At 41.3% G+C, this 18,583-nt stretch overlaps 1 protein-coding gene across 3 annotated transcripts; it reads left to right on the plus strand.

Moving 5' to 3' along the window:
- Nucleotides 1–888: 888 nt before the first annotated feature.
- TENT5A (terminal nucleotidyltransferase 5A) lies at nt 889–8,047 on the plus strand. Of its 3 annotated transcripts, XM_059701115.1 has the most exons (4): nt 889–1,211; nt 1,426–1,987; nt 3,313–3,812; nt 5,242–8,047. In XM_059701115.1, exons 1-4 carry the CDS (start codon nt 1,192–1,194, stop codon nt 5,249–5,251), a joined length of 1,092 nt encoding a protein of 363 aa, XP_059557098.1. In that variant the 5' UTR covers nt 889–1,191; the 3' UTR covers nt 5,252–8,047. The 3 variants fall into 3 exon arrangements, with proteins under 3 accessions (XP_059557098.1, XP_059557096.1, XP_059557097.1); XM_059701113.1 differs by having other exon boundaries at nt 893–1,211; nt 3,313–8,047; XM_059701114.1 differs by having other exon boundaries at nt 894–1,156; nt 3,313–8,047.
- The last annotated feature ends 10,536 nt before the right edge of the window (nt 8,048–18,583 follow it).

Genomic DNA, 18,583 nt, shown 5'->3' on the forward strand with positions numbered 1-18,583 from the left:
ACGTTTGGGGGGAAAACGACATCATTTCGCACTGACATTCACGTGAAAAAGACAAACCTTCGCACGGCGTGAGGAACGCGCTGCGCCGCCTTGGGTTCTCGGAGAGAGCACCGCCGCCGGACGCCCCAGGGCCGCGCTGCCCGCCCCGGGCCGGGGGCGCTCGCCGCCCGAGTCCCCGAGGCGTCGTTCAGGGACGCGCACGGGCCGGCGCCCCGCTCCTGGCGCCCCCCAGCTGCTGGGGCGCTGGGGTCGGACGCACGCTCGCGGCCCCGCCCCCGCGCTTCCCCGGGCGCGCCTCGGGCTCCCAGCGCTTCCCGAGGTTTCGAGAAACGAGAAACGAAACCCAGGGAGCCGAACCCAGCGAGCGAGCCCTTCCCCTCGGGCGCGGAGACTGATTTGCATGGACAAGTGGACGCAGGCGTGCGCGAGGCCCGGGCTTGTGACTGAAGTCAACGGCCCAGGTGTGAGCGATGCTCCGCGGGTCGTGGAGCACCTCGGGGCCCGTCAGGAGGCTGGGACCACGCGCGGTATCCGGCGACCGTTTCATGTGTGGGAACTTTCTACACTTGCGGGATTTTAGTTGCGGTCCTATTTTTGAGGGCCACTTGGGACCCTTGAGGCGTGTTGAGTGTCTCCTCGTGGGGAAAGACTGTGGGCGGGGAACTGCCCATAAGTCAAATGTGTGTAAATACACGCATCTATATACGCGCGCGCGCGCGCACACAGGGCCACCGGCCGGGAGCTCAGGGACCGCTGGCTGGCGCGGCGGCCGGCACAGTCCGCCGGGAGGGGGCGGCGCCCTATGCAGATGAGGGGGTGTGGCCAGCGCGCCGCGCCGGGCCCCGGAAGCGCGGGGAGGCCCGGTATAAAAAAAGTACTGAAGACATTTTTCCCGCACAACTGCTAAAGCTCCAGAGACAGGAGCGCGTGCGGCGGGGCGGCAGCAGGAGCCGCCACCTCCGGGACCACCGCGGCTGAGGCGGCAGCGGCGTGGGAGGGGGCGAGGGGCGGGACTGGCCGGCGCCGGCGGCCGGGGTCTGGGAAGGACTGAGTCGCTCGCGGCGGCCGGGAGCGCACTCGCCGCTCCTGGAAGTGTTGCGGCTTCGCTCGCAGTCGCTTTGCTCGCGGCGCTCCTAGAAGGGGCGGCCGTCTCCAGGTGACACAGACGGGACTCCCGCTTGCGCTTTCCAGATGCATCAGAGATACTTTTGGTGCGGGGCTGCTCTGCGGGGCGCGGCGGGGGACGGCGGGGTCTGGGGACGGCGGGGTCTGAGGAGGGGGCGTCTCTGAGGAATCCCAGGGACGAGCCGGGGAAGGGGTTCCCTGGGGCAGGGGGCGCGCTCTTTCCTCTTTGGGCGCCTGTGGCCGCCCGCCGCCTGACCGAGCTCCTTCCCCCACCCCACCCCCGCTTTTTTTCCCTTTTAGGACTGACCAGGGCCAAGTGGCATTCGGCGGGCACTTCATGGCGGAAGGTGAAGGGTACTTCGCCATGGCCGAGGACGAGCTGGCCGGCGGCCCCTACATGCCCCTGGGCTGCGACTTCAGCGGCGGCAGCGACGTGGTGGGCGGCTGCGGCTTCGACGAGCCCGGCTCCGACTACGGCGACAGCCCCACGGCGCACTGCAACGTGCTCAACTGGGAGCAAGTGCAGCGGCTGGACGGCATCCTGAGCGAGACCATCCCGATCCACGGCCGCGGCAACTTCCCGACGCTCGAGCTGCAGCCCAGCCTGATCGTGAAGGTGGTGCGGCGGCGCCTGGCCGACCGGAGCATCTGCGTCCGCGACGTGCGCCTCAACGGCTCGGCGGCCAGCCACGTCCTGCACCAGGACAGCGGCCTGGGCTACAAGGACCTGGACCTCATCTTCTGCGCCGACCTGCGCGGGGAAGAGGAGTTTCAGACTGTGAAGGACGTCGTGCTGGACTGCCTGTTGGACTTCTTGCCCGAAGGGGTGAACAAAGAGAAGATCACCCCGCTCACGCTCAAGGTAAAGTCACCCCGACCGGGGCTTGGGGTCCGCCCCGGGGGGGGGGGCGGGGGGCAGGGGGTCAAAGGGGCCAGGGGCAAAGAGAAGATGCCGTGAAAGAAATCTATGGCCGTGACAGGTCTGGGTGCGCTTATTTATTTTGCTTTTGATTCTTTGCAAGGAGTAACCTAAGGTGCATGGAGGATGCCCAGTGTTTTACTTAACTTGGGGCTTCCGCGCCACAACTCTCCTGCTTCCTCCTCTGACCCCCCCCCCCTTTCCTTCTCCTTATTTTTTAACTCTTGGCATTCCTTGCTTGAGTCTTCTCCAGAGTAGATTCTAAGTGGAAGAATGAAATGATTTCAATCTTTTTTTTTTTTTGAGTCATTGTATGTGCCAGTGGTTCTCAACCTTCTGACCCTTTCAATACAGTTCCTCGTGTTGTGACCCAACCATAAAATTATTTCCGTTGCTACTTCATAACTGTCATGTTGCTGCTGTTGTGAATCGTCATGTAAATATCTGATATGCAGGATGGTCTTAGGCGACCCCTGTGAAAGGGTCGTTCGACCGCCAAAGGGGTCGCGACCCACAGGTTGAGAACCGCTGTAAGTCATTGGGAAAATAGCAGCCTGAAGCAGAACCAAGCCAGTGAGCTTATTGCGTTGGAAAATGTGAATAGATTTCCTAGCTGCATTCAGCTGACTCCCTGTGTTTAAGATAGACGTGGTGCTTCTCTGGGTTTGTTCATGTGTTGAGGATATAGTGTGCCCCCCACCCCAACCACCTCTCTTTGGTTCAAAGCGCATTTTACACATTTAGTTAAAATTGTCTGAGGAATCGGCCTCCCAGAATGTCCTAATATAGTTCATTTTTATTGCAACTGCCCAACACCCCTAGAGGGACAGACAAGATACTGATCTCATCTGTTGTCTCAGGGGGAGGAGAACTGAGTGACTAGAGACAAGAAGGAGAGGCAGACCAACTTTTCTCTGAATGCTCTTCTTTCTTTTGAATATTATGTGAATATTGTACCTATTAGGCCATTTTCAAAAAATAACATTTCAGAAGTCAGACATGACAACAGAACCCTTTAGTACTGTGCTACATCTGCCAAAAGCCTCAAACTATTATTTCTCCTCTCTTTCCCAGACAGTAAAACCACTCGTTAAATGTATTTTTTTTCCTGTTTTCAGAAGACTGTTTAAGCCTGTAGGTAGTGTTTTGCTGAAACTTGACAAAACAAAAGGGAAGGAGCAAAGTAAATGTCATCTGTGAGGAGGATGTATTTACTTATTATTTTTGCTAGGTGTGCTCATCTTCTTGTTTTATCTTTTGAATTATAGGAAGCTTATGTGCAGAAAATGGTTAAAGTGTGCAATGACTCTGACCGATGGAGTCTTATATCCCTGTCAAACAACAGTGGCAAAAATGTGGAACTGAAATTTGTGGATTCCCTCCGGAGGCAGTTTGAATTTAGTGTAGATTCTTTTCAAATCAAATTAGACTCTCTTCTCCTCTTTTACGAATGCTCAGAGAACCCAATGACTGAAACATTTCACCCCACAATAATCGGTGAGAGCGTCTATGGCGATTTCCACGAAGCCTTTGATCACCTTTGTAATAAGATCATTGCCACGAGGAACCCAGAGGAAATCAGAGGAGGAGGCCTACTGAAGTACTGCAACCTTTTAGTAAGGGGCTTTAGGCCCGCCTCTGATGAGATCAAGACCCTTCAGAGGTATATGTGTTCCAGGTTTTTCATCGACTTCTCAGACATTGGAGAGCAGCAGAGAAAACTGGAGTCCTATTTACAGAACCACTTTGTGGGATTGGAAGACCGCAAGTATGACTATCTCATGACCCTTCATGGAGTGGTGAATGAGAGTACAGTGTGCCTGATGGGACATGAAAGAAGACAGACTTTAAACCTTATCACAATGCTGGCTATCCGGGTGCTAGCTGACCAAAATGTCATCCCTAACGTGGCTAATGTCACTTGCTATTACCAGCCGGCCCCCTATGTAGCAGATGCCAACTTTAGCAATTACTACATTGCACAGGTCCAGCCAGTATTCACATGCCAGCAACAGACATACTCTACTTGGCTGCCCTGCAATTAAAAATCATTTAAAAATGTCCTGTGGGGGAAGCCATTTCAGATAAGATAGAAAAAAATAAAAAAGAAGGGAAAAAAAAGGCTGCGTGACCCAGCCCTGATTAGGGATGTGTTTTGTATAATGATGATCTGCTCCTGATTTTAAGCTTGGCAAAGTTTGTGGATCCTTTCATAGATATGGGAGCATGATCTTAAAATGATCCCCACCCACCATCAACCCATGCACCAAATCTGCCTACCCAATAAGATTCTATTCTGAAACAAAAGAGACCTGTCATTGAAAACAACCAGGTTCTCCTAAAATAACAAGGGGAAAAAATGCTTGATGACAATATGGGTTTGCAGTACCTTGCTCCCATAGCTTTGCCATATGGGGTAGGGGGTGGCGGGGGGGGGGGGGGGAGTTTCTTATAAGTTGGAATTCACAAAAGGGAAAATACAGAGGAAAAAATATCTCACCCCAACTTAATTATCAAATCAGGAGTTCAGATAGTAATAATACAGGAAGAAGGGAAACTCTAACACTGGGATTATTATCTGAAGCTTGTAGCAAGTGCTTTTTGTGAAACTATCCTATTGCGTTAACAGAAATGGCTTACTCCAAATGAACAGTAGTAGGTTGATGCAGTTTTCACAACAAACAGCAGAACTTACGATGACACAATCCATTATTTCCAGCTGCGTGTTTAGTTTGCATTTTTAAAATGTGCAAATGCAAGCAAAAACAGCTGTAGAAAGGAAAGTATGTTCAAGGACCAAAGATTTAACAGATAAAAATACCCAAGTAGAAGAGATATAGTAGAATATATAAAGAGTTACTATATTTGTTACACACCAATATACATCAAAGTGCCTGTTGCCTTCTGAAAATTTGAAGTGAAAAATTTTTATGGTTTAATGATTATTTTGTTTTATCAGGGACTAAAGAAATAAAACAGCATAAGCTTGTGAATGGTGGAAGAAATGCCCTATTTTTTCTTGGCAAATACTTGTATAAAGCTAACATTGTTGGTGTGATATTATAGGTTCATGTGTATGTATATTATGTGTGTATATAGACATATTTGGGATATGAATATATTCACACAACACATTGACTATGGTCTAATGTAGCATATAGGAAATGTTTAAATACTGTGCTTTTATGTTTCAACAGGATGACATGAGACGTGGGCATATTGCAGTGATGAATTAAAACCCACATCTAAAAATGTTAAAGCAAATGAAGGAGGAAAACAAGTAATATATTTGATAGGAAGTACAGAGATTATACATTTTTAGTGAGTGTTTTTTCCCTTTTTTTGTCTGTGTGTGAACCATAGAATTCCAAAAATGGGAGAATATTTGTTTGGTAGAGCACTCTTTTTTTTTTATATTTAACTGCCATTTTGACAGTTTGAACCCTTTTATTGTTTTTTATATTACTTGCATGTTTCCACAGTGTATAATCCAGTAGATTCTGGATCCATGATAGTCTATTTAAATCCCTAAAAAGAATTTCTGGTGATCTGAACACTACTTATTAATATTTAAATGAAAATTTTAATGAATGCCTTCTGCATTCTAAGACCACTAGAATTTAGTAAATGTGAAATGATCCCTTTTAAAGAGTATTTGCACAATTGTTTAAAATTTATATATGAGATATATATATTATATATAAAATTTTATAAATTCATGCCAATATGAAACATCTTTGATCTGGTTGTCACACTGCATTTAAATAGTTAGTACTGTATTTTAAATTCAATCACTTTGCATTGAATCAAATCCAACTTTATTTTCTCTTTCTCAAGAAGCCATTTATAGCTTTGTGAAATGAATTGGCATTACTATTTCAGTTCAATGTCAGCTAATCCTAACACCATTCCTTCTCCCAGCTCTAAATTCCTTTGGACACTGGTATCTGAAAATGAATTTATTAAAAACAAAACTAACACATAAAAAATCTTCCCTTTGTATTGTGAAACAGCCGCATAATCCCTGTCAACTCTAGTGGATGACTGCTTACTATGATAATTTCTATGAAGAACCAACGAGATTTTAAAAATCTGATCTGTTAAAGAGGGGCTGGGGAAAAGAATAGCATCATCCTACATGGCAGTGTAATTTGTTTATGGTTTTCTGGACATCACTCAGATGCCAAATTAATCCACCCAAACTACCTTTCACACATCTTTCTTTGAAGCCCTAACAGGAACTTGATGGGTTTGCTGTAGCAGCTTCCCTGTGAATTTGACAAAGCTGTAACAGCTACTGCACTGCCACTTACCGTTTCCTAGGGGACTCTTCCTTCTCCCATGTTGGCTCAGTCTCCCTATCTCCAGCCTTGAGTTTGAAAAATTAATTGTGAATCCCCAGAAAATATTCCATTTTCAGAATAAGCCTGATACTTATCTATAAGAAACCAGAGCTCTGCCTGCTTCCCGGTTGGAAGTTTTCTGAAAGAATACTAGGGAATGCTTGGGAACGTCTGAGCAGCCCGTAATCTGCCATCTTCCTTCTCATCCTAACTCTTGACAAGTGAGTTGTCCACTGTTTTGAAAAGAATCTGAAGATCTCTGGCTCTTCTATAGCAACAACCTGTTGTTAATTTAATGACAGATTTTTGTTTACAGGGGCCTTATTTGAAAATACAATTTTCATTTATTTTCTCAAATATTTATGTTCTTTTCTTGCTTACTCCAGGGTTGGTAGCATAATTGGAAGTGCCAGCCCCTGGCATTCAGATAGAACAGGTTGTGCTCAAGACAACCTTCAGTATTTACTTTAAAGTTTATATAATTTATTTCTCTTTTGTATGTACTATAGTCTTGTGCATATGTAGTTCAACAAACAGTGGAATATATGTCTCTCTTTATGGATGTGTGGCCTAAAAATTTGAATGTTTGCTGACAAAGATCCGTGTGTATAGGTCAGAGAAAAGAACAGCTCTCAACTCCTGATTAGTGCCTGTGATTTGCTTGCTTTTGTGTTTATCTGGCCTAGTGTGCTGTTATTTTAAATAGGAAGAAGTTTTATCTTCTGGAGGCTCTTCTCATCTATCCAGGCTGGTATGTCAGCAAACACTTACTCTGTGACAATGCCCTTTTAAAAAGTTTACTTCGTTTGCAGTAAATATGGTTGCCTCAAGAAGTCTTTTCCCTTCCAGAAATGAGGTCAAGCATCTGCTCACTTTGGTATTAGGTGGACTATTTTAGCATGGCTCCCAAAAAATGCAAGATGGAAGACTATCTGTAAACCAAGCCAAGGGAGAAATGCAAAGAAAAGTGAACATGCTGTTTTTTGCCACCCCTTTATGTTTGCTTATTGTTGGTTGCTTTACTGTGCATAAAGTTGTTTTCAGTGCAATACTTGTCAAGTAAATATTGTGAACTATCCTGTAAATCACATGTATTATGTTGAAAGCTATCAGTTCAAAAATATGCTTTTTTGTTATTTGAAGACAAAGTGTGTTAGATGAAACCAAAAAGCCAAAAAAAAGGTAATTTCATATATAGCACCTATTTGAATATAATCTTTCTTTAAGATTTCTTATAGCATAGCCTTTTCAGTGCTAAGAAAGAATCTCTGTAATATTTTGTTGTAATAATGGCTTGCTAACAAAGTGTGTGGTAAAAGTACGAAGTTGGAAGGAGTCAAGGTAACTTGGCAAGATTTGCTGCAAAGCCTTGTGGAATGGAGGAGGCTCTGCCCGCTGGCTCTCTCTCTCTCTCCAGCCTCGCTCCAACCACTGCCTGCTCTGAGACATCCTATTGCAGCAAGCTGCACCTAGGGTCACTCCTTTGGAATATTTTTGACTTCAGACTATGTCACAGGCAGAAAAGGAGTTGATGGAGAATGGACTCTTAAAAACTGACATGTTTGAATCAGTGCTAGAGGGAACAGATTATGAATTTTGTTTACAGCATCCAATATTTGGATTTTCTTTTTTGTAAATAAAAAGAAGTTATTTTTTTCTATTTATGTGTGTCTGTTATCTTTGGTGTCTGTGCTGGCTAAGAGATCATGTCCTCTAGATCTCAACCTGTATCCATGAGAAAAGACGGGCAGTATTTGGAGTAGAACAGCCCTCATCAACTTTCTGATTGAAGTACAGTAAGTTAAAATGTCCAACTTTTAGCCAGCTCATCTCTGACTGTCAGTTCCAAAAGAGTCTAGTTAATGGGTGGCAATTTTTTTTAATCTAGGCACTAACTTAGTGTTAAGCAACTCAGAAGTGAGCTATTTTCCAGTGTAAGTAGAGACTCATGTATTTGCACTATGGGGCTCTAGTAACCCTGAGTGGTCCTTGGTTTTCATGAGTAGCCCAATGGCTGTGATTTAGTTTTCAGTGGTTATATATAATCTGTTTGAGGTTCTGTAAGTGTTATTTGAAGGTGAAGTGGAAGAGCAATCATAGGATCTAATATGTTGTATTATGTGAATGTGTACTGGGTGCAAAGAAATCACCCTTTGACTAGCAGTTAACAGAATCTCACCTGTTCAGATTTCCAGAGGGCATCCATTTATTTACTTATTAAGTGTTTTCTTTGTGTGATTTGGGGGACTTTATCAATAGTAGTAGTATGAGAACTTGGTAAGCCTAGGCTGTTATAAGACATATTTGTGATGTTTAAACCATTGAAAGTCCTGGTGTAGATAGAATCTGTGCTTAGCACTACATCTATGAAAGAGCCACTCCTCATATTTACTGCCAGCTTCCCTCACATACACCTCATAAAAGTACAAGGTGGTTATTTGATTTTCAGAGTGGTGTGTGTTATACTCTTCTTCCTTGGTTGCAACATCTTCATCCTCTTACAACCAGTTCCTCATATGTGGCCATAATTCTTTTTAAGCAAGGTTTGAATAGGGCAGTATATATTAAGCCCCTCCTAGACTTAGCTACAACCTGCTATTTCTAGTTGAATTACCAGGTTGCACTTAGCTAAGCCTTAAGAGCAGCAACACACCCTCCCTTTCCTTAGGAACCTCATTCCCTAAACATTCAGTTCCTTTAAAGTAGAACAAGAATTGTTAAAATAAAACACTTCAGAAATTAAACTGTACTTTTCTTCTTAGAACCAAGTTTGAAATAAATAGTATGAATGTTCTTCAGCTTAATAGCAAATGATTTTTAAATGGCAATGGCTTTCAGCCAGTAATGCTCAAAAAAAAAAATCCAGAACCTTGGACAAAAGGATGAATCTAGGACTCGGGTAGGGAATATACCAGAGGAACTTGGATCTCTTGTAATTCCAGAAAGCAAAGATGTGTTAAAAAAAACAAAAACAAAAAACAAAAAAAAACCACAATGGTGAGGAGCATGTCAAAAGAACAGAGGTGCCAACTAAAAGAGCTCAAATGGTCAAAGCTTGAATAATCTGAGCAACAAAATAAGTGGCATTGGATTATAACCCAAAGTAATAAATATCCACAAGTCCACATAAATAGAAATAGATGGTTGCATTAATAAATAAATGAGGGCAAAGAGACAAATTTCCTGTGCAGAATTTCAAATCTCTAGATGCTGCCCCCTCAAAGAGGTGGACCTTAACTCTCTACCTCTTTTTAAAAAGACATTTTTATTGATTTAAGAGAGGAAGGGACCGGGGGGGGGGGGGAGAGAGAGAGAGGAGAGAAATATCAATGATGAGATAGAATCATTGATTGGCTGCCTCCTGCACACCCCACACTGGGGATTGAACCTGCAACCCAGGCATATGCCCTGACTGGGAATTGAATCGTGACCTTCTGGTTCATAGGTCGACGCTCAGCCTCTGAGCCATGCCACCTGGGCACACTCTACCTCTTAAGTGTGGGTTGTGCATAGTGACTTCCATAGAGTACATACAGTATGGAAAAGGGTGAAAAAGAGTAACCATACCTCATTGGAGAAACTTGACAAACTACAGATGAACATGATCAATATAAACAGTGACAAATCATGAAGATAGCATGTGTCATTGTTATGATGTGATGAAAATGGCACTTCTCTTCTGTATTCTTTCTTTCCCAAACCCACAACCACTGTCTAATTATGAGAAAAGCATCAGACAAATCTAAATTGAGGGCATTCCATAAAATACTGGATGAGTTCTCTTTAAATCATCAAAACCAGGAAAATCTGAATACTGCCACAGCCAAGAGGAGCCCAAGGAGACAGGACAACTAAATATAATGTGGTATCCTAAATGGGATCCTGAAACAGAAAAGGACATTAGGTAAAACCTATGAAATTCTGAATAAGTATTATTGAAATAATATTTCAGTGTTGGTTCATTAGTTAAGACAAATGTACCATACTAATGTAGGACATTAACAATGGGGAAAATGGCTCTGGAATACATGGTAACTCTGTACTATCCTCACTTTTGTTGTTGTTGCAAATCTAAAACTATTCTCAAATAAAAAGTTCATTTAAAAAAACGAAGACTGAGTGAACCTTCCTCACTATTTCTAAGGAAGTGACTGCCTAGAAAAATAATATACTGAATAGTTAATTTTATTTTGTAATGTCTTTTGTATTTAAAGGGTTAGAGAGTATGTATATGAAAGAGTGACTCCAAAGTTTCAGGGAAGCTTTACCTCCCAGTTTTAGGGAAAAGAAAGTGGGGGGGGGGGGTGTGTGAAGAGAACTGAGTTGTAGACAGTGTCTGCCTATAGAATAGCAGGAGGAATTCATATTACCTTGTATTTTTATGGAAAGGGAACATTAAATGTAACTATAAACTATTGTGTAGATATAATTTATAAATGTGGAGTACTCAAGTGAGCAAGGAGCTAAACTTCTGTAGCCCAATATTCAGGGAACCCTAGAAAGTTGTTCAGGAACTCTGTGAAGGAGTAAATGAAATTTTAAAAAAGTTAATGCTATGGGAAACTAATATCTAGTGGAGTGTTGAAATAAATGATTACTTAATGTAAATAACCACTTCCATCATTTACCTGCCTACCCAAGCTTCTTGTTCAGCATATCAGGTTTTCTTAAAGTGAAGGGACACCTGTTTTTGTATTTACTTCCTCAACTCAATCACTGGCATTAGAAATAATTCAAAATGCAGTTTTGAAAATTAGATACCCTTTGTAATTTTTAAAAGCAATAATTTCAGCTTAGGGTCATGGGGCACCCTGAACTTCAAGAATATATGCATATGGGGCTAAATTATTTCTAAGCTCCATAATGGAAAGTTCCCTTCAGGATCCCCTTCAGAAATGATTAATTTTCCAGCACAGTGTGTACTTATCAGTAATGCCAAGATTTTGTGGCATCATCTGGCCATGTCGTTAGAAAACGGCTGAAACCCTATTCTTTTATTTTTTTTCTTCTTTTAGAAAAGTTCAACCTAATGAACTACACTAGTAGGTGCTATGGATAATGCCATTCTGTGTCATGAATTGCATATGCTCTGGAGTTTCTTTCTCAAGATCTCTTCAAATAAGGTCAAGAAGATTATGGTTCATATGTTCCTCATTTTAATAGGGAATAATTAAAAACAATTAACATATCTTCATTTTAGAGTCCAATTATCAGAAAAAAAAGAAGAGAAACAAATTCAATCAGTTTAAAGGCCTAATTGCTGAATTAGTTGCTAGATTGAGCAAATAAAAATATAGGATGCCCAGTTAAATTTGAAATTCAGATAAGCAATGTTTTTTTTAAGTATAAGGATGTCCCATGCAATATTTTGGACATACTTATACTAAAATTTGTCTGTATTAATCTGAAATTCAAGTTTGACTGGAAGTCCTATATTTTATCAGGCAGTCTTATAACCTATATAGGATTACAAAATAAGGCTGAAAAAGTTTCCTATTACAATTTGGTTCAAGAACAGTTTATAACTTGTTAATATTTAACTTTAGGTACTACTAAACACTGCATTCACATAGAGTAACCATAGTAGCAACCTCTTTGAGACCTGGTTCAGTCATTAAATAGTTGCTGAGTATTTTTTATGTGTTTAGCCTTGTGCTAGACTCTGAGGCCCAAAAGAAGTGAAAGGCCTGGTCCATTGTTCTTTAGAAGGTTCCACTTGCAAGTAGAACTTACTTGCTGAAAATTAATTTTTCAGCTACCCTGGGGTTAGTTACTCATGGGGCTTAGCTCTGCATGGGGTGCCATGAAGAGCCCTGTAGACTAAAGGAGAGTCTGCACAAGGGTAATAGTCCTTGAAATGTGCCTTCTTGGGAGCTTTTATAGGCAGAGCTCCCCACAGGTAGTCCCAGTATAGACAGGCACTGGCCATTTGCAAGGAAGGAAAAGGGTAGATGAGTATTGCATTTTCTGCTGAGGGAAGCAAATTTCTCCCCGAGCTTCTGGACAGTTGCATTCTCTTTTCAAAACCACTGCAAAAATGTTTAGGACTTAACTAGAATGCACTTTGAAATTTTATTGCCTTATAATCCTGTTTGCTGCAGCACATTCAAATTTCCTTGAATGTTTATTATGTAACCACTTCCGGTTAAATGTCATTTGAAATTATTACAATGTAGTCTTCCCTTTTTTTCCCCAGAGCTGCATAAGTCCCTTTCTTAGATGCTTCAGATGCACCATGCATTTAATGCACCCCAAACCTTACCTGCTCCCAAATTGTGTAAAAAAAAGTTTCTTTCTCAGATACTTCAAATGAATCAAATGCACCATAGACTTTTACCCTTCCAAATGTGTATAAAACCAGTTGTGTTCAGCCTGGCAATTTATTTAGTCAGGGTAGAGTCTTATTTAAAGAGCATTTATAACTGTCCTGATTATTTATGTGCTCTCCAGAACTGCATGGGTAGAAGAAATCCACAGCTTTCACCATCATCAAAACATTTAATAAATACTTTCTTATGCCCTTGGTTTGATACTATGTGAATACTTACAAAGAGTATAAAACACAAAGCAGCAGTGAAATTAAGAATTTTTATGTATATTTTTTATTGTTGATAGTATTACAGATATCTCCCATTTACCTCCCTTTATCCCCATTCTCCCAGCCCCTACCCACCCACCCCCAGGTCTTCACCACCCTATTGCCCATGTCCATGCGCTATGCATATAAGTATATAAGTTCTTTGGTTTATCTCTTCTTCTCCCTCCAACCCCACATCAAGGTATGTCAGTCCGCTCCATGCCTCCATGATTTGGGTCTTATTTTATTGGTCAATTCATTTTGCCAAAATATAAGTGGTCAAGCTGGTTCCCACTTAAGAGCATCTGCTGGTTGTTCCATCTCGTTGGAAAGCTCTTATTTCAAAATTTTTCATCACTTGTTCCCTCACTTTATTATCATCATTGTTATTATTATGAGTTGTTGTTTAAATGTTACTTTCTCAGAGAGATCTTTCCTGATCTTTCTACTTAAAATAGTTTCCCCACAACATTTTTACCAAGTTATTGCTGAGACTTTATCCTGATTTTAGATGTGTATTACTATTACACTTGTCACTATCTGAAGTTGTATTAAAAATTGATGTTTCTTCTATTTATGGCTTATTTGTCCTCATAGAATGAAATTCCATAAAGGCAAGAACAGGGTCTAATCTCTTACTATGTTCTTAGTGTCTGAGATAGTGCCTGCTACATAAGAGGTACTTGTTACATTTGGGTTAGTAAATGAATGAATGCATTCCATTTGGTTCAAGTCAGAGGTGAGGCCAAATATTTAATTGGGAAAGTATTAAAGATTATGTACAAAGAGTGAAGAGTGGACCAGGAACAGTTAAAAATAAGAGAAGGATCTCAGAGATTGCCTGCTCATTGATGGAGCACAGAGGAAAACCCAGATGGGTTCCAGCAGTTTAGGAGAGAGATGGCCTCAGGGGGGGCATGTTTAGGGCAGGAGTATTTAAACCTCTCTTTTTCCTGAGCTTGAGAGCTGCGGGACAGTGGGACAGCTGGTGTTGACAGCATTTGAATGGCATGATACTTAGGGATAAGAGTAATAGGAAGCACATCTTTCAGCACCCATGGGTCTGGTCTCTTTGTTCCAAACAAACCCTGGCAGCCTGGTAAATAAAGTAAAGAGTACAGTGGTCCTAGACAGTGATCTCTTCTTTCTCTCTCTCTCTCTTTCTCTCTCTCTCTCTCTCTCTCTCTCTCTCTCTCTCTCCTCTCTTTCTCTTTTTTTCATCACCTGCTACATCTCTCAGAACTAGGGAATCCCTGAAAGAAGTTTTCAGGAAAACGAGCACAAAGACCGAGAGGTCTCCCTCATATTTAAGTAAGGGTAGGGGTTATTAGGTGGGAAGTGCACTTTGCTATTGGAAGAAGGCAAATGCACAGTGGGTGGTCTGCTCATCAGCTCTTTCTCAAATGAGACAATCAGCATGTCCACCGGCACTCCTAGCTGGTCGAGCCTCACAGAACAAACAGTCTTGCCCTGGGGCATTATACCTGTTGTGACTATTTGTTATTGATTTTTCAGGAGTGTCCCATCTTCAAAATCTTGTCCTGTGGTCAGACTTTGTGCCTGCTATGTTGTTGCATAATGTCACAGTAAAGTTTCTGATTTTAGGTGCCATTTTGTAATTACTGAGTTAGATATTTGGTGCAGTAAGGATCCCCTACTTCATAAAATTGCTTAAAAATTAGTTTCAAATTCTTTATTTCCACTTTTATACATTAAAACCAACTTGAATTCTCTGGATCTTGTCCTTAGTCCCAACCCACTTAGGCCATGGCAATTCTCAAAAGAAGAGAGGTTGGGAAGGAGCTTGATCAAGAAAAGTGAAACAATAAGATATATAGGGTGTCCCTCAAAATGTATGCGCACTTGAACAGCTGATAACTCGCTTAATATTGAAAATGAACTGTATGTTAATAAACACTAACTCTGTAATCATTCAAAGTGTGTATACCAGCAGATAAACACCTAGTTTTGAAAATGAACTGTATGTTAATAAACATGGACTTTATAATCATTCAAAGTGTGTATACAATAAAAAAAATTTTTGGTACACCCTATATTTCATAAAAAGTACTGCACATTTCATATAATGATCCCTTTATAAATAATGTAGGTTTGGGGCTTCTGAATCAACTTAAGGTTTTGGGAGCCACATTTAGTATATCTATAAAAGAAGGGTTTATAAAGCGACACTGTTTCCTCATTTCTGAGAAAGGATGACTGTTAATATTACTTATACCAGACAGAGCATGTGCACACCAGGGTTATGTCTCCATAATAAGTTTTCTTGGTTTGTTTGGTTTTTATCCTGCATTGTATGATCTTTGGAGGCTAACTAGAGGAAGGGACCTGACATTTGTTGAGTTCTTACTCGGGGCCAGGATGCTTAGCACTCTACATACATCATCTTCCTTAATTGCCAAGCACAATAGTGATAGCAAGTACATTCCCCACTTCACTGAGCAGAAAATGGAATCTATGAAGGATCAGTCATCCAGCTGGAATGGAGAAGAGGAAGGATTCCAAGGCACGTCTGGGAATCCCGTTTTTGCTCTCTTTTTCTAACCTGCCAAGCCCTCCACCTCTCACCTGTGACTGTGGATTGTCAGTGCCACGGTTTCTCTCTGTCCTCAATACTTAAGAGCAGGAGAAAGGATACACGGTGGCAGCCCAGCTGAGTGAGTGTGAACTCTAAGAATAAAAGTGACTATTATTATAACAATGTCAATAGTTCCCTGTAGCAGGCATTACCTATAATGCATACAAACATAAAATAATTATATTTTATGTTTAATAATAACAACAATCCTGAGACTTGGGTTAAAACAGTGTTAATATGATCTCTTTTAGGGTAAGAAAAATGAGACTTAGAGAGATGGAACTTGTACGTAAGACATGAAGGCCTTTAGAACTCATTCAGTGATTACATAGAGGGAGAGTCTATTTCTGCCTGAGACACACAAAGCAAATTGGTCCTTCTGCAACCCCTCTCCTTTCAGCCATCTATCCAAAAGGCAGGTGCATCATGCTAACGCAGCAGGTAGAAGGTTCAGGAAGAGCATCAGAGCTTTTCTTACAGGATGAGAGCACATAAATTGCCTATTGTGAGTGGATTACCTTATGAAAAATAAGCATAATTTAAATTTTCAGTTGGCAGTCAGAATTCAGTAAATCACTTCAGTGCTGTCAAACCTGCTTTCGGTATCTCCCATTTCAGAGAATGGGCCACTTAATCTTTAAAAAGTAATCAATTAGCCTGACTTGCGTTACTACTTACTGACAATGCATGCTAACCAGCTGGCTGCTTTAAATTTTTTTTTTTTAATTTCGAAGAAAATGTCTGAAAGGAAAGGTAAAGAGTGTAATGAGACATGCTAACCCCTTACAAAACTCTGAATAAATTTCTATAACTTCTAAAACGTTCATTAGTCTTCTTGTGCTGTAGGCTTATCACACCTGTTTAGCTGTGCCACTCCAAACATGTTCCTTAGCAATTTCCTTCTAGTTTGCAACTTTTGCTTAATGATGTCATAAGCCTTTCTTGAAACATAATTTCAACATGATTCTTTGTCACTTGATAGATAGTTCAGAGTTTTGGGGGGTGTAGGTGGGTGTAATATCAGATGTTTGGACCTGGATTCCAGTTCTGTGCTGGAACTAGCTGATGTACTTCTAAATGGTACTTAAGGAAACACATGCATGCCCAGGTCCTACTCCTAACAATTTTTATTTAATGAACCTCAAGTGAGGCAAGAATATCTGTAACTTTTATTAAGTGTTTTGGAAACACAGCTCTGCTTAGGACCCCCTACTTTGCAGATATGGATAGTGCCAAATCTCTGTCAGTTAGCCTAGGCCCTCAGAGCCTGAGGCAGTGATTATGATCCTAATAGTTTATTTGTGAGATATAATCACAGGACGTTGGCGTAAAGAACAAGTGTGATTCATTGCAACCCAATGCGTTACCATGCTAGCTTCTACATCACAGGGTGCCACAAAACAACACAAGTGATTCATCAGGCTTGTTCAATGAGTAGCAGAGAATTCTACAGGTTTGCAAAGAGGCACTCAACCTTGGAGTAGTACACAGAAGAGAGAAAGAAAGTGGGAATTTATTCACATAGTTTCTCCCTGCCTCCCTTTTCCCACTGATCAAGGTTCACTCCTTGGAGAACTACTACATTTCCAGTTGCCTCATCTGGCCACTAAGTGACTGTGCAGGAGAACAGGACTCGTTTCCTGCAGGGTGGTGCTTCATTAAATTCCAAAGATGGAGTGGATCTGGCAACAGGTGGGGTGCTGACTCAAAAAGAAAGGTGGTCAAGGTTTGCATTCTACAATGCATGAGGGATTGTTTTGCCATGTCATGGAGATGGAGTTGGATTTAAAAAGGGAATGGAAGATTGGGGGAGGATGGGAACCACAGAAAAGATATTGAAAAAAGTTAGTGTTGAATATTGTTGATTGACATGACATCTCTTTCCATCTTTCTGTCCTTTGCCTTATATCCCAGGAATTAGAAATGCTAGTGTGTTAGAAGACAAAGAACTCTATTTTCCAGATTCCCTTGCAGCTAAGGCTCTGGCTACAATTCAGGTTTTTCTAATAGGAGTCATTTGCATGAGATGTGGCAGAGAGGCCTTTTATATGTCACTGTGGTGCCTTCCAAGCAAGTTCCTGTAGATGTGTGTATTGGTGATAATAGTCATTTTTTAAATTAAAGATTGCAGCTGTGATGCAGTGTAGACAGCATTTAAGGGACTCATTGATCAGCTTCAGTCCCCTTTTGGTTGGTGACCTAATCAGGTAATTGGAAGCTTCCAGTTCAGTTTATTTAATACATATTTGAAGCACTCCTCAATATGTAAAGTCTTCTGACCAAATCTTACTGATGCAATGGAAATTTGATTGTTTGGAACCCACAGAGAATGTATGAATGTATGTGTCTCTTTCTCACCTATCTGTGTCATAAATTAGGACTGTGCAGACAGTCTCAATTTTCCATGTATCAGGATCTCCCATAGAGCTTGTTACAGAACCTGCTTTCCTCGCCTATTTATATTTTTCACTAGGTCTGTGGGTGATTTTGAGGCATAGAGAATTTTGTGAACCACTGATATAGTGGCTTAAACATTTTGTCTAATGAAAAAAATTTTTATATCATCATATATGTATTGATGTTTGAAACTTTCACAAAAACAATTTTGAAACATTACTAGAATTAAATACTATTTACTTTTCTCTTTTAGTCTATCCTATTCTATTTAATTTTTATAAAATGCTGGTGCAAAATATATTAAAACTGAAAGGAAGAACTATGGCTTCTAATAATGTTTCTACCTTATATTTATTTAACACACAATATATTGCATATATTTTAATTTGCACTACACAGGAGCATTAAGATGCATATTATGACTCCAATTTTACATAAGAAATGATGAGTCACATTTTACTCCAAAATACACTGGTATTTCTGTTATGCATCTAGTTCTGTAGTTTTGGTACAGCCTTAAAAAGCTTTGTTATTTGAGAAAAGTCATTTTGCTTCTCTACATCTCAGTTGCTCCTTTTATAAAAAATTTGAGGGTGGGCTGGGGCAGAGGCATAGGGGAGTTAGTG

This window comes from Myotis daubentonii, chromosome 6 (assembly GCF_963259705.1).
Source record: "Myotis daubentonii chromosome 6, mMyoDau2.1, whole genome shotgun sequence".
Classification (NCBI taxonomy): domain Eukaryota; kingdom Metazoa; phylum Chordata; class Mammalia; order Chiroptera; family Vespertilionidae; genus Myotis; species Myotis daubentonii.

Excerpts from the sequence above, each read along its gene's own strand:
- TENT5A (XM_059701113.1), top strand. The coding sequence starts at position 1,192 with ATGCATCAGAGATACTTTTG. Across the intron at positions 1,212-1,425 it reads ATGCATCAGAGATACTTTTG|GACTGACCAGGGCCAAGTGG; the intron begins GTGCGGGGCTGC and ends TTTCCCTTTTAG. Across the intron at positions 1,988-3,312 it reads TCACCCCGCTCACGCTCAAG|GAAGCTTATGTGCAGAAAAT; the intron begins GTAAAGTCACCC and ends TTTGAATTATAG.